Source organism: Lipophrys pholis, assembly GCF_963383615.2.
Source record: "Lipophrys pholis genome assembly, chromosome: 5".
NCBI classification, from domain to species: Eukaryota; Metazoa; Chordata; class Actinopteri; order Blenniiformes; family Blenniidae; genus Lipophrys; species Lipophrys pholis.
Window position 1 is genome coordinate 5397683 of NC_137628.1, and position 16210 is coordinate 5413892.

Consider the following 16210-nt stretch of genomic DNA (forward strand, 5'->3'; position numbering starts at 1 on the left):
CTGTGTATACAGTGTTCATATCAATAGTGTTTTTTACAGCTATTAAGTCACTGGACGTGAAGCACCTTATCAGTCCTGAACTAACTCGTGAAAGGCGTTCGACTTTAGGTCAGTTAAATAGCCTAGTTAAATAAACAATAGTTGACCTTTATAAGAGTTTTCTGAAGCTGCCTGCATGTTGGCAGCTTATCTTTGTTGATTCTTGCTTTCAAGAACCGGTTTTATTCTGAATTAGGCACGACTGCCTTCTCTAATGTTAACAGTTTGAGATCTGAAACAGATCAAAATAACGTGCGTGTGGACCTACATTTGACTTCTAACCTATTGCACTGAACTCCACACAGCTGTCAGCTGAGTTAATATAAAGTCTGTGCCATTTAACACATGAGAAATATGTTGGAAACCATTATCTTCACAAGAATCACACAGGTTGGATTCATTTCTCACTAAATCTGTAAATGATTGGCTGCATGCTATTGAGAACTGCTCCTCTCCTGGCAGTGAACTAAATACAACATAGTTCAATTCCTCAATCAGGTGAAGCATCATCACCGAGCTCTACGTTAGCATAACAATGGCATTGTGTGTTGTACAATAATATATTAGCATTAAATCTGCCCGACGTTTCGTTCTCATGAAGGCAAATGCACCAAGATGTGTGTGAGTTACTTTGCAGGTCTGTGATCCTCAGCGTTAACACATCAGTTTCCACACGTGTGAGCATGAGCCGTCTCTTTTTTTTATACATGCAAAGCTCCAGTAAGTCAAACCTAAAGTGCACAGGATCAAGTCTGAAAGACAACCGAAAGCATCAAGCTGTGTTTTTCCTTTTACTAACCCGTCACTGCACAGCTTTTTAAAGAAGTAACTCAAAACACTCACTGTCTTTTCCCTCCTCCTATTTCTCTTCCTACATTTCCCCCAGACGACACTCTGAAGCTCCACAACGGACCGGCGAAGAACAGCTACATGGAGCAGAGTTTCCACGGCCTCAACCCGGTGCTCAACATCCCCGTCAGCCTGGGCTACGTGGAGCAGGCCAAGAGGAACGCGGCGCTGACCGGCCCGGAGCTAGAGCACTGGCTGGACGGCCTGGTGGGCGAGCTGTGGGAGGCGGCGGACGTCTGCGCCGTCGGCCCCACGGCCTGCCCCGTCATGCAGGCCTGCCCCAAGAACCCCTGGAGCTCCCTGAGCCCCGACCCCAAATCCCAAGTGGGCGTGCCACGTGTCGACGGCCGCATCAGGTAGCAGCGAGGCCTCCAGCTGGACAGGAGGCCGTGGCACTGTGGCACGTTATTTATTTGAGCTTGGGGTAGGGGTGGGGGGGGGGTTTCCTCTTCAAAACAAAATAGAAGGTGGATTTTCTTTGAGACCCCTGGTGAGGGTTCCTGGATGGAAAGCGAGGAGGAGTCATTCAGACACCCCCCCCCCCCCCCCCCCCCCCCTCCCCTCACCCCACAGGGTTCCTGTCAGGGGGATTATGCTGGCTTTGCTATTTCAGTTCCTCAGTGTATTTATTTTAACTCTCATGGCTGACTTTTACTGTGATCAAACGTTGCAGTTTTGGAGCATTTATTTTGCTGCTGAATGAATCATGAAGTCAGCTTCGCGCAGTCGCCATGTTGGTGTGGCCCGTCAACACTGCGGCCAGACGAGGGTCCGCTGCATCAAGGCCTTAGCTGGAAGACACACGGGAGGCAGCCAGGTACTGGAATTAAAGTGCCTCCTTAAGGTTTATGTGTTCATTTACAACAGAAAATCATATGGAAAAAAAATAAATTCCGATACATCCAAACATTATTTCAGTATGAAAATTTCAGCACTATTAGGAAGGAAGCTAAAACAGCAAATGTGTTTACATTGTGAAAGCCAACTTCAGAAGACATTTTTAACCCTTTATATGGCACTAATTTAACCCTTAAACTGGCATCACTGGAAGTGAATTGTAAAAACAACTTTTTTTCATTTGCACCTAAATTAAAGAAAAAGAAAGTGAAGGTAGATGCATTAGGGAAATTAACCATGCTGAGGAGCAATTACATTCCACATCACTTGGAGGCGCCATAATGGTCAAACTTAAATTATGTTAGTGAGACATTGAACCTGAAAAATTCTGCATGTGTTGATTCACATGTAAATTCTTGGCTACAAATACACACGCAGGAAAACAAGTACAATGTAAAAGGTAGTAATAATAACACATGTGTCAGTGTTCACCTGGTAAGATTTCATAAATCATAACTTGAATATACCAAAAATTCTTGTATCCCCCGACAGGATGTTCATCTCATAGCGCAAGTTGCAAGTTTAAGGGTTAAATACTTGAGTTTGAGGAGATTTCAAGACCTGTAACTCTCAGAAATCCAGAAGCTCCCATCTTAATGTTTAACGCAGCTAATTTCTCCTAAATTCTGTCCTTAATTCTAAATTTAATTAAGTAATGAGAAGAAGAAATGTGGGCGTTACTAAATCTGGTCTTTTGTCCAATAAAGGGTTAAAACCAGGGCTGTACATTATAGTGTACATTTATTGCATGTACATATGGCAAAAGACCGGTAAATGATGTTTCTGTGCACATTCAAAGTAAGTCATTTGGGGTTATAATTCACAAATATGTGCAATTAACTAATCAGGAAAATTGATCAACTTGTGTTTATTTATACCCGGTGGCCACTGGGCGGAAGTCTGAAGCACAAAATTCCCCAAAAGTAACAAAGTGAACAAACTGCTTCACCATTAAAACGCTGCTGGTGGAAATATAAAGCTGAAGTAAGCAGTAAGATCACATCCTCTGCTCACGTCTTTGTATTTCTCACACGTTTAGCTCATATTGTTCGGCCCCAGTTGAAAGACTGATTCTTAACGTCCTTCAGATCAGTGCCTGATTACGACGTGGAAACCTGATAATCTGCACCAGTCACGTTTCCGTCACACGACTAGAGACAAACGCGGAGGCCTTCTCAGACGAAAACGTTTGGAAGATAAGTTTATGTGGCGTAAAGGAATTTAAAAACGTGCTACTTCTTTTGGAGTGGTTCAACAGGATTTGGAGAGTCACTTTCTCGTAGTGTCGTTTTCTTCGATGACACTCAAGACGTCACTGTTTTCTACAAACCCCATTTATGTCTTTTTATTATTTTTTTTGTTTCTTTACCGACTTGCCTCAAACGAAATTATCTCAAGCTGACCTTAAAAATTCTCAGCATTGTTTTAGCCCTCACCCTTCTTTTTGTTTTGTTTTTTGTACTTCACTCATTTCAACGACACTTTATGTTGTACATAATGATACAAGAAGAAAATCTTAACCATTGTGCGAATGGGGTGGGGTGGGGTGGGGGGGGGGGGGGTGGGGGGGGGTTGGGTGAGCCCACGAGTCGCTATTTATTTATAAGTTTATATTAATACTGATATTTTTAGTCAGTGACTAAATAACTGCGACGCTGCCTTGGCAGCATGATAAATATTTTTTTGTAAAGAGAGCTGCCTTTATTTACAAAGGCCAACACCCCAAACTTATACTGTACCCTTTTTATGGCCCGCACCTGTGTGTTAGTCCGTGTCGTCCTGTCTGAATAGATCTTCTTGTCTCGGTTTCTTACGCGGCTGTTTGCCGAGTGCATCCCAAGAGAAAGCCACCCCGACCCTCCGGGTCAGAGGTCAGGTACCCAACAGCCTCGCCAAACAGAGAAGGTGAAGTGGGGCGGACAACGCTGGACAACGTCTGCATTGAGGGAGCAACCGTGCTTTTCTCCGTGTTTTATGGTTCCTGTCAGTTTCAGAACGATAGTGAGTGGTCGTAAACTTCATGCTGTGACGATAATGTACAATTACAAGTGAATATTTTATTGTATCTTGATCGCAAAAATGCATAATTCAGTGGAGCGGGCGTCCGCTCAGCCCCGTATTTACATTTGAAGTACTTTTTTTTTTTTTTTTTTTTCCCCCCCGCCATCAAGACAATCTGGAGACACGTTAATTATACCTGGACACATCCTGAACCAAGAGGTGTGTTCCGGCGTTTGTTTTACCTTGAAATAAGTTTCATCTGAAGCCAATTAGAGTTTCAATCTGTGATTGTCAACATTGTTTAGTCGTCACAGGAGCTAAATGAGTGTTTTTGCACAAACCAATTAAGAGACATTACTGTTCATTAATGTCAAGTTCACCTTGGCCCTCCGTCAGATGTGTGTATTATATTTGCCGTCACTTCATCCCTCTCAAATCTACACCGTCTCTGGCGTTGGGGTGTGTAAAGGACGGCTGTGTTTTCTAACCGGACGCCGTCTTTAAACTTATAGTGCCACCGTGCTTGAAGCAATTCACTTCACTCAACGTATTACGATGTAAACTCAAACACAGTTTCGGGAAGAGAAAAAAAAAAAGAAGAAAAAAAAAGGTGGATTAATTAAATGTAACTAAATGTGAAAGTCCTATTTTGTAACAAAATGATTAACAAATGAAGAAGATGTACATAGGTATTTTGTATTGAGATATTGTTCAGAAAGGTATTGTACATGTAAATACTGACGTGGTGAAAATGACATTGAATAATTAAAAGTTTTTTCGACGTGACGGCGGCCGCGGGGAGAGAATCGATGGTGTTTATTGATTAAAAGTACATAACCTGTTTCAGTGTTTTGGGCAACAGCTTTGTCCTATTTGCCTCTCAGAGAAAATCACATGCCAGATTGTTGTTGTTCTCGCTGGAATGTATTGTTGAGCAACCGTTGCACAAAATTTCTCTGATGTTTTTTCCCCCCTCGATACTTTTTAATTTTTCTTTTGTTTTTTCCGGGGAGGCTCTGTGTGCCTTAGCTGACTTTTAGACCCTTCTCTGTCCATTACAAACAAAGTCTTTATTTTGTTATTTGTTTTCGACCTTATGCGAAGAATACCGGGAGTCTCTCAAGTGATTTGACGGTATTGCAACACCAAAATGATGTCTGCTGTTGTATATATCATCAGGCCTTCTGTTGTTATCAGCTTTTCTTTTCTCTTCCCTTTTGGGGGATTTGTTTTGTTGTACTTCACTGGCTTGTTTTACTTTTCTCTGACTGCTTTTTGGAAATAAAATTATATGGAAAAAAAACAAAACAAAAGAACAACTCTGTGCATCTGTGCTGCAGAAGTAACGCGTTAGTGGGCTTATTGTGCCTGAACATTGAGGCCCTGAAGCGTCTTTCTAATGTAACTCTATTGGTGGTTATTAAAGTCTATTTACCAGGTGCTGTAATTAATTTACATGATATTTTTATTCACTCACAGGAATCCTCACACGTTAATCTAATCATTTTAGAGATGTTCAGAAACAAGACTCCTCATATGAGAATACCAGAGCTCACAGGTTGAGCAAAATGTGTTTATTAGTATTTCATCAGAAGGTCTGAAGAACTGTTTTCTTCACCGTGCCGACACATTATTAGGGTTTTTTTTTTTCTTTTTACAGCTTTCAGATTCACACATCCAGCAGCTGTTTTTCAGCAAAACAAAAGTGTGACGAACACGCTGCGCCGGCGCCACACCGACAGCAGGCAGACAAAGTTAGTAACAGGCTGGTGAACACAGTGGAGCACTTTCAGCTGGAGAGACTAATATTTCCCACAGGAGTCGATGCACAAAAAACTGAAGCCTGTAGCTGGAAGTGGATACCAGACGTATACTTGAGCAGAGCAGGGAGTAACACCACTCCTGCACTGGTAACCGATGACAACCGATAATGCTCTTCCTACTTGAATGCAGAATTGTAAGACAGGAATAATTGACAAAAAATGTAACATTGGAATTTCAATATCAATTAGCAGTAAATTACATGCATTAGTATTATCATTATTATTTTTCAAGAAGTAACTAGGAACTGTAATTATTTGTCGTTTCTCATTAACTTGGCAAATGCTGCACATTTGAAAAAAGAAACAGAATTTCAAATTCCACCTGAAATTTTAACTTTACTAACATGACAGAAACTTGACGAAACCTCATGACTCATGTTGGTCCGGTGTGATGCAACAATGCTTCAGAGAGTTGTTGTCAGTGTCACTAAAATGTGGCTTCACCCAAAGTATTTGCCTTATTTCCTCCCCCGAAAAGCAATTCAGAGCCGTTACCGTTAACGTCAAGTCAACGTCTTTGCAGATTGGAAACTCGTGTCCGTTAGTTATGTGGTCATTTAGTTGCTGTTCTACCTCTCAGTGAACTTCTGATGCCAGAGATCATGATTCCTACTGAGGAAGAATTCTCCAAAAAATAGACTGTAACTTGATTCACTAAAAAAAGCAGATCAGGTCCGCCTGCAGGAGTCGAGCAGATCAGATGTAAAGCTGCTCAGTGCCACGCGTTTATTTCTCTTTCTTCGTGAACCAAGAAAACAGAACGTATATTATTTCTATCCGTTTATGCAGCCGAATCACATCAATACAAATCATTGGAATGTTAGCACATGTTTACACGACATTTAAAATAAAAAGGCGTCGTTTTTACATCTTTTTCATTTCAGGAAAGTTTCACATTTAAATGGCAGAATTTTGAAAATGATGTCTGTTTACACCGAAACAGCAGAATAACTGAAAACAATGTAGTTTTCATGTTGGGACACAAGTTGGAATTGTGCAGAGAACAATTCACACTAAACATTATCAATGGGAGTACACAGACATTCGTGTGGGCAGACGACCAAGTATTATCATGGGTGACTGTCAATTATCAAACTATTTCCCACTGAGGAGGCCACCATTGTTGTTATTGTGCATCTACTGGTGCATTCACACTAGATGCACTTCAGAAAAGTTCCACCTGGGGGACCAGTTTTCAAAAAGTTGCGATTTCAGTGGCTCCGAGCTCCGTTGCCGTATAAACAGATGACCAACACACAAGGAAAATTTTCATTTACACTTGAAAACACAGTGTAAACGAGGCCTCAGACTTCTGAACAGTCACCGCTGAGATCCTCCATCACTGCTTGGCGCAGCTACATATAGCGTGAAGAGAATAAAATATCAAAGTGTCAAATCTTTGACATTTTGTAGTTTTTGGTATCAATTGAACAGTCACAAGTAGCTACAGACAAACCTTATACCACACAAACAATTACTGATAAAGCTATTAAAGGTCTGCGCATATCAAAACATGATCATGATAATACATACAGACATGTGGAAGCTGATCTACTGAAAAGAAGCACTGGAGATTATGTCTGAAAATTGAAGAAGAAAAAAAGAAACAGACACTATTGATTAACTGTGAGCATGTGTTATTGATTATGCAAAATACCAGGAGGAGGTCATCCTAATTGATTAAAATACAACACACAATGTGATTACGATTCTGTCTGCTTTTAACACATGTAAAAAGATGGTGCTGGTGTGTGTGTGTGTGTGTGTGTGTGTGTGTGTGTGTGTGTGTGTGTGTGTGTGTGTGTGTGTGTGTGTGTGTGTGTGTGTGTGTGTGTGTGTGTGTGTGTGAGTGTGTGTGTGTGTGTGTGTGTGTGTTTTTGTTCCCCAGAGTGTTTGACAGGCCTTGATCAAAGCAGTAGTACAGTGTCAACAGATCCCATCTACCACTGTCCCATAAGGTAGATTGGGCCTTTTGGGACACGCAGCCTAATTAGTCCAGGCTTATACTGCTGTGTGTGTGTGTGTGTGCGTGCGTGTGTGTGTGCGTGCGTGCGTGCGTGCGTGCGTGCGTGCGTGCGTGCGTGCGTGTGTGTGTCTTTTATTAACTTCAAGGAGTCCAGATCCTGAGAACAGATCAGAGGTGGACCTAAATGCTGGACCTCCATAATGTTTCACATGTTTTCATGGCCTGAAAGCAGAGTTGGTTTAGGATATGTGTTGTGATCGATTATGGTTTGAGTACAAACACTGTAGTTAGTCGACTTTAGAGCAATCTTCAGGAGGTTAATGGAAGTCAATGTTCACGTTCCCAACAGACAAAACAACATCTCAACTCAACTTTATTTATAAAGCACTTTAAAAACAAAAAATGTCTGAAACAAAATACTGTACACAAATAAACATAAAAACCTACAAAGTGTGAACAATAAAAGGAACTAGAATATTTCAGATAGAATTTTGTGTGCTTGCCTCTCACTGACGACTGCTTGTATACGTTACAGCACACGTTAGCATGTTAGCTTGTTCAAATAGCACACTTTGTGAACGAGCTAACATGCTAACGTTTACTATGTGAGGTAACGTGATGCTGTGTGAATCAACTAAATGAACTTCTCACAGCTTCATTTATATAAAAACAAAAGCCATAGCACAGTAGTCCCGAATTTACTGGACGTTTTGATGTGTACATGCTGCCAAAGACGCGGGACTAGTTATGCCTCGAAAATCCAAAATCTGAAAACAAGATTTAAAAACTGTAAAAACGATAATAAACAATAGAATGGCAACAATAAAACAGGAGTCGAGTCTCAAGCTTGGTTAAAACCCAAGGAATGAAAATAGATTTTAGGATTGAAGGATATTACATTAGCAATACTATGATCACGGTTTACGCGTATGCTTAGATACGGAAAATCTGACGTTTCATTCTAACCAGGACATTCTGACCGTTCATTGCAGGATAAGGTTGTTCTGCTATCAGCCTGACGTACGATGGCAGAACAACCAAGATAGAACTCAGCTCCTCCGGATAACAAACACACATACAGCCTTCATGGCACACATTGATTAAAGACGTCTGAATTCGGTTGGCAACAGACGCCATGACCAAATTGACCAATCGCGCTGAAGCCCAACCGATTGCCGGGGTGTGGCCCCCACCCAGAAAACAAAAGTCGAACCACGGAAGTTGGACACTCTGCTCGTACTGCTGTGAGACACGTTCAGGTCCAGCGCTGCGCATTGCATATGGCTATCATTACTTTCTTTGCTAAATAAATGGAAAAACGTATCTTACTGTCTTGAGACCCTTTTTAAACAACCAAGTATAGGATCAAAGGACCTGGAGGAACCACTGGGCTTAAGGCGGGGTTCCAACAGGATGAGGAAGCTTGGCCTGAGGCCACGTTTACTTGTACCCAGGTATTTCCAAAAACTGTGATATTTCTCTGCATTTGGGTCTTTACACTGGCATTTACACATAAAGTTACGCTACGAGTCACCGCAAACGTTGATTTCTGAAAACTCCGGCCACATTGGAGATTTGGAAACCTCTGTGTCTCTATTTGCATCTAAAGAGGAGTAGACGGAGAATAACGTCACAATATGGGACGGAAGCGTCATGGGCGACATCTGTGTGCGACCCGGGTTCACAATTTGTCAGCTGCGATGAAAAGCTCCATTGAAAGCTGCTTGTTCTTGTGCTTTATTTGTTTTATATTCTAACGCCACAATCAGAAGAAGCTCCGCTTCTTTATCAGTCCAAACAAATAAACTGTTTGTTGAAAGAACAGGAAACATTTGAGCCATTTCTGCACCTTGTGTTTTTTCCAGGATTGTGATTGGCTATCATGGCTTCATGCTTCTCGCTACACTCACTCCCCCTGCAGGTTTGGTTGCTCATAGTAGCTCTGAACCAGGTGTCAACGCTGGTCCGTGTTATTGAAGATTTTTTTGTAAACGGTCGGGTGTAAATGAAGATTCTTTTTTTGGTCAATGTAGAGGGGGACATATCCGTCTTTATAAAAACCCAGATACGCGTAAACGTGGCCCCTGATAGATGTTACAAAAATACCATTAAATAGAGGGGGAAAGGCCGATGTAGTTCATATCATGACAAAATATAAAATCAATTGTGGAAAATTGTCATGAACCGCCTTTTTTCCCTGATCCAATGGAAATTAAATCAGTCTTTTTCACGATTGGATTAAATTGTGTTTGGTTTCATGTCATGACTGCTGGAGAGGTTTTCACTGTTGTTCCCTTTTGCCTTTCTGCGTGTTGTTTGCATGTTCCTCCTGTGTGTGGATGTGCTTTCTCCCAACAAACCATGAATAAATATTTGAGGCCAACTGTCCCACAGGAGTCTGTGCTGTGTTCGAGTGATAAACCGATGTGAGCTGTCTGCGTCATTGTTTCCTCGCTTGTTTTCATTACGGATTCATCGCCGGCTGCTGGTTTTGTCTGCTGCCCTCATCTTTCTTTGTCTGAGTTATCTACTTTCCGTCACACCGCAGCGCTGCAGTATATGAAGTTTGATACACAGTGTGTGCCCATCACTCAATCCGTCCCCCTATTAATATTCATAAATGAAAAGTTAAATCTAATATTTAAAGTCACAAAGTGATCATCTGTGTGAGGAACTTGATGACTGATTTCACCTCTCATCCTCCATCTGTGCAGCCTGCAGGTCTGAGATAGTACACATTAAGATTTTACATCCCACCTACTGAAAGTGCTCTGCACTCAAACTTATTTTTAAACCGAGCCAGCGTCCTCAGGCAACACCCAGCGCAGAAGAGCTCAAATGTATGTCTGATATCAACAGTATTTTAGAAAAGAAATATGTTTATTTCGAACCGTGAGTATGAACTACACGAAGAAAAACTTGGTAAATGTAATTTAAAGAGAGATAATATCTGGAAAATGCAATGACTATTTGAAGTGGATGGGTGGCTTTTTTTTGGGGGGGGGGGGGTGTTAATACTGTAGCTCGAGAAAATTGAGTTAAAAAGTGGGGCTGAAACTTAAAACAGAGACGTTTCCAGAGTGAGAATGTAATTTGTCCCTGACACAGACAGCGCGCTCAGCTTGATGTCCAGATTTTGGAGAAGCCACTTCGCGTTGGGAAACAATGAAAACTTTATCAGTAACCTCACAGCCATTGAACCGTGAAGCTCACAGCCGAGTCAAGAGTTAATCCAAGAAAGCATCAAGTGGCCATCTGGCCTGCGAGCACACAGATGGCCGAGTCCTCGTTCCTTCCCATGTTTCAATGGATCTTTTTTTTTTTTTTTTTTTTTTTAATTGCACATTGGAGTGACACTTAGTTAATACTAAAATGTGACTTAGGTGATGTAACGGTGTCCTCTTTTCACACGCTGTCCAAAAATTAGAAAAAACACACGTATCAGAGGAGACGCTTCAGAATTAACTGAGATGATGAAAAGTGAATGATTTATATTTGATTACTTATTTCTATTTCTATGTTTAACATGTTCCTTCATTTGAATCCACTTCTAGTTCTATACATTTGAATTGCTCACCTTTTAAATGACTGTTTACCATTTTTTTCTTGTTTTTCCTGTAAAGTACTTTGAAACCAACCAACATGAAAAGTCAATGTTAAGCCAAATAAATAACATTTTATTCCTAGATAAATTCAGTTTGTACAAAAGTACCTCTATTGTGCCTCTCTTTTTAGCAACACTGCATATGTATTTATTTATTTATTTATTTATTTATTTGCTTGCTTGCCTATCTATCTATCTATCTATCTATCTATCTATCTATCTATCTATCTATCTATCTATCTATCTATCTATCTATCTATCTATCTATCTATCTATCTATATATCTATCTATCTATCTATCTATCTATCTGCTTGTGTGCTTATTCATTTAATTTGTTTGGTTAATTTGTTTTGTTTGTTTGTTTTGTTTGTTTGTTTTTCACAAAATAAGAACATGATTACAAACTTTTGCAAGAGAGAAAGACCAACAAGCTTATATGAAATCCTGCTCATCAATAAACAATGCAGTAGTAGAAAATCAGAAAGGAAAAGGGTGAAGGAGCAACAAGCAGAGAAAACTAACAGGAGTTACTAACAACAGTAGCCTAAAGCACACGACATATCATCTTAGAATCAACGGGATGCTGTTTGGACAGGAGATGGTTAAATGATTTAGATTTGAAAAGGCTTAAGAGGAAAGCAATCAGAGTATTTGTCCATAGAAATGTGATAAAACAGTTGATACTTGGTGGTACAAAAGTGGAAACTGAAAGTTCCTTGTTGGGTTGGAAAAAGGCTTTCTTAAATAAATTAAACAGACTTATACTATTTGAAAAATGAGCTTAACACTTATGCATCATCGTGATTTGTAGGACTTTCTAAATGTGGAGTTTGTATGTTCTTATGAAATGAAAACAACCTGTATTTGAGGCTAATTGAGACAAAGACTGATTGTAGTTATCCTGCATTCACCTGGAGGCAGCTGCAGACTGCTTCTGTCCTCGATGAGCCTGAGTTGGATAAAGATTTGTAGGTGGATGGATATTATTGGGATGTTACGAAGTAAATGTAAAGCCAGGGAACTCTCTGTGAGTCAAAGAGTCATTCACACACGACGTCTGGTGACCGGCTGTGTTCTCCAAAGCGCCTCACTTCCCTGAAACTGCCTCCTCATGAAGTGGCTTTTAAAAGTCTTTGAAAACTGAATGAATCTGACTCAACAGTCGACTGCAGTGCAAATTTAAACTTTGATGGCGAGAGAGAACCGAGCAGATGCAACAACAGACAGCCACACTTACAGATGACAGATGACATACTTACAAGCCACATACGTATATATATATATATATATATATATATATATATATATATATATATATATATATATATATCACAGAGAAAATAGTTTGTTTTACGGAGAAAAGGAAAACCAAAACAAGTTCATGAAGTTAATTGAGGCTTTGTTTCAAGTGAAAACGTATCATTTTTGCTTTTTCGTTTTAGAAGTTTGACGTTTACACAGCAAAGTTTTGAAAACAATGACGATTTACTCGGAAACAGCAGAAACACTGAAAATTATATAGTTTTCATGTTGGGCCACTAGTGGGTGCTGTTGTTTTTTGGGGCATTGAAACCACACACACGTGCAGCAGAGAACAATAAGGTATAAACATGAACAATGGGAGCACACGGACATTTGTATGGACAGTTGACGGAGTTGGATTGTTATTACAATGATTGTCAACTATAAAACTACCCCAGGAGTCCCAGAAGAATATGAACTGGGAGTCATGACACTCTGGAGGTAAACATTGTTCTCATTGTCCATCTACTGAGCATGTGCAGAACAACTACTTACTATAGCCATGGCTTACATGACCAGCAGCGTTTTCATTAGTTACACGGAGGTTGAACTCTAGAAACTTGCTGTTTTCAGTGGCTCCGGGTATTGTTGTTTGCACTTATAAATATTCATGTAAATGGGGCCGTTAGACATTGTAAAGTGCTGAATGAAGCAAGCAGAAAATATTTCACACTTTGAAACATTATAAGGAAACATAACCAGATAAATGGTCTGTTTATCTCAGCAACTGTCTCTGAATCGGTACACAGCGTAAAAGGGTTGCCCAAATATAAGATATAAACATTCAATTTGGCAAGAAAATTACTTAAATCTAGTAAACTTATCCATCCATGCAGCTCGTACATTTTGATCGGAAATTCTGAATCAGGATTTTTAGATTTTAAATCTTGTCAAATGCCAAATAATTTGCAGTGTCAGATATTTAGTGTCCAAGCCCTTTTTTCTTTCACATTGTTTGAGATTGAAACATTATTGAACAATATAATCAAATAAAAAAATATCTAAAGAAGTGAAACAGTATTTTTGGGGAATATTCAATTTCAAAAAAAAAAAAAAAAAAGCAACATGTTAACCTCCAAAAACCCGAACCCAGATCTAGACAAATCAAAATTATGTCCACATATGTGGACACCAGGTCCTAGGAGGACCCTTTCACCAATTCTGTGCTAAAGAAATCACATGAACATGCTATTTTACATTAGTGATTACAAATCCAGCAATAGGCCGCGTAAAAGAAACATTAAAAATGTAGTTAGAACAAATCAATTTACTGACTAAAATACAATAAGACATGCAAGTTTCCTCTCTGTGCAGTTTTTCTCCTGTTTGTACTTGAAAGTACTGTAATGAACATTGTTCGCACCTTCACAGTTTCCAGTCGTCTCCCTCAGTCAGTTTATATGCTAAGCTTTTTAAAAGTGACATTGCATTTATCACCAAAAGCCCCAAACTTCAGGTTCCTCATCTCAGGACACTATTGATGCATCTGTGGGCCTGAAATTTATTCAGTTTAAAGAATTTGTGACAGCTCAAGGGTACGCATGTATTCTTTCATCAGCTGCACTGAATATGCATCGAGCTTCACTGACTTTCTCCTTGCACGTTTGTTCTGCTCCAACCCCTCAGTTACGCCTTTATGAACAATTCCTCACCGCAACATTCAGCCGCACTGCTGAAAATCGGGTTTCCTTGTGACTTTTAAAAAATCTGCACCGAGGGCAGTGGAAACACTCAGGCTGAGATGAGAATCGACCTGAAGCCCAGAGCCGGGGAAACGGCCATTCCGCTCCGCTATCAGCCAACGCTAAGAGATTTAAATGAAATGGAAATGGTTTGACTTTGATCACCAGTTTTCTGGTAATGACACTTATCTGCGCAATTTTCTTTGCAGTGGACACAATAATGACGCCATCTTTCAGCTCCGGCGTCCTTCTGCGACTCCGTGGAGAGTTAACCGTCAGATCTGATGTGAAGCAGCTCCGCCTCACACCGCAGAGACAATACGTTTGCAGGCGGCTGAGGGAAGGCGGTGGAGAAGAGTGGGTGCTAAATATTTCAATAACAGCTCGCAGACAGTGGTAAAGGGGCAGAAGGATGCAGGGGAGGCGCAGTGGGAGCAGCAGTGAAGGGTGACAGGTTAGTGCCGGTGCAACATGAGGAAGTGTCTGAAAACATCAGCGATCGGACAGGAAACAACACCACCAATGTTAAAAGCGTGAAGTGGGCCAAGGCCACGAGGCACATTGATCACAGAAGGCATCCAGCGGGCCTCCACTCATACACCTGCTGCTACAAGGTGTGTGTGAGCGGCTGGAGACGAGCTCTTACTCTCAAAGCCAACATGACTGCAGGCGAGGAAAAGCCAGCCGAGAATAATGTGAGTTCATAAGCAGGATTCATAAATCTATGTATGCGAGAGGAAAAGGAAGGAGAAATGAGTGTCTGCAAAGATCCGCTGTACATCAAACAGATGTGGAATTTAAGGAAATAAAGAAACGGCGAAGGTTTTTGAAAAAATAGCTCATTTTCTTTGAAGAAATACCAGCAATTATCATTTATTATTCTGCCGGCTGGTTCAGTGTTCAGTCATACATTTCAGAGACTGAACCTGGTGAAGAAACACAATTCAAGTTTGGTCTCGACACCTCGCAGTTCTTCAGAAAGACTCGGTCCTGGGTGGCACCGAGGTTCTCCAGTGAAAACTTAAGTTGCATCTTGTGTGTTGGCTTACATGACAACGGCGCTCAATGGAAACACAAAATGAATTTTGAAACCGGCTCCCAAAATGGAAACGGGGGAAATGCTGCCACTTCCCATGCGCACCACGGCCATAGTAAATAGTTGTGCACATGCTCAGTAGATGGTCAGTAAAAACAAAAGTTTTCTCCAGAGTGTCATGACTCCATCTTCTCCTGGGACTTGGTAGTTTTATAGTTGACAGTCACCTTAATAACAATCCAACTTTGGTCGTCTGTCTATACCAATGCTCCCATTGGTAATGTTCATAGCGTATTGTTCACTGTGCATGTGTGTTTGTGGTTTCATTATAAAAACAACCAACAGCAGCGACTTGTTGCCTTGCGTGCCAACTACTGTGTTTTGAGCGTTCCTGCTGTTGCGGACATCGTTTTCAAAACATTGCAGTGTAAACACAAAACCTTTCTGAAACGAAAATGCAATAATGATGCGTTTTCACTTGAAACGCACCAAGACCACAAACACATTCACATAAATCACAGATAATAGCGACGGTACAACAGACCAGCGAGACCTTGAAAAGCTTGTGTGTATCATTATTTCCTCTGCATGAGGGGCGCATGAACAATTAGAAAGCAAATGAAATATAAGGATATGAAGAAGAATGTATGTCATTATTGATGGTGTGTGTAGCTTTGACTTTTGAATCTGAATATATGAAAACATGAACATGAATCCAGTACTTTGGCTGATGCGAATGGTAAACGGATTCCACTTATATCGCTCTTTTCAACCGCTTGAGCACTTTACACTCTTAATCACATTCACCCATTCACAAACACACTCACACACCAATGGAGGCGGCTGCCATGCAAGGAGCTCAGGCCATCCAGTGGGAGCGGTTTGGGATTCAGTGCCTTGCTCAGAGACACTTTGACATGTGGACAGGAGGAGATGGGTAATCGAACCTCCAACCTTCCAAATGGGAGATGACCACTTTCTACCAACTGAGCCGCAGCCGAAACTTTACA

At 40.8% G+C, this 16210-nt stretch overlaps 1 protein-coding gene across 1 annotated transcript in view; it reads left to right on the plus strand.

Annotated features, from left to right (window-relative positions):
* Window positions 1-1792, plus strand: part of xylt1 (xylosyltransferase I) — a 95450-nt gene extending 93658 nt beyond the window's left edge. The window contains exon 11 of the mRNA XM_080462730.1: window positions 926-1792. Coding sequence (XP_080318856.1) covers window positions 926-1248 — 323 coding nt within the window. The 3' untranslated portion in view covers window positions 1249-1792. The remainder of the gene's footprint in view (window positions 1-925) is intronic.
* The last annotated feature ends 14418 nt before the right edge of the window (window positions 1793-16210 follow it).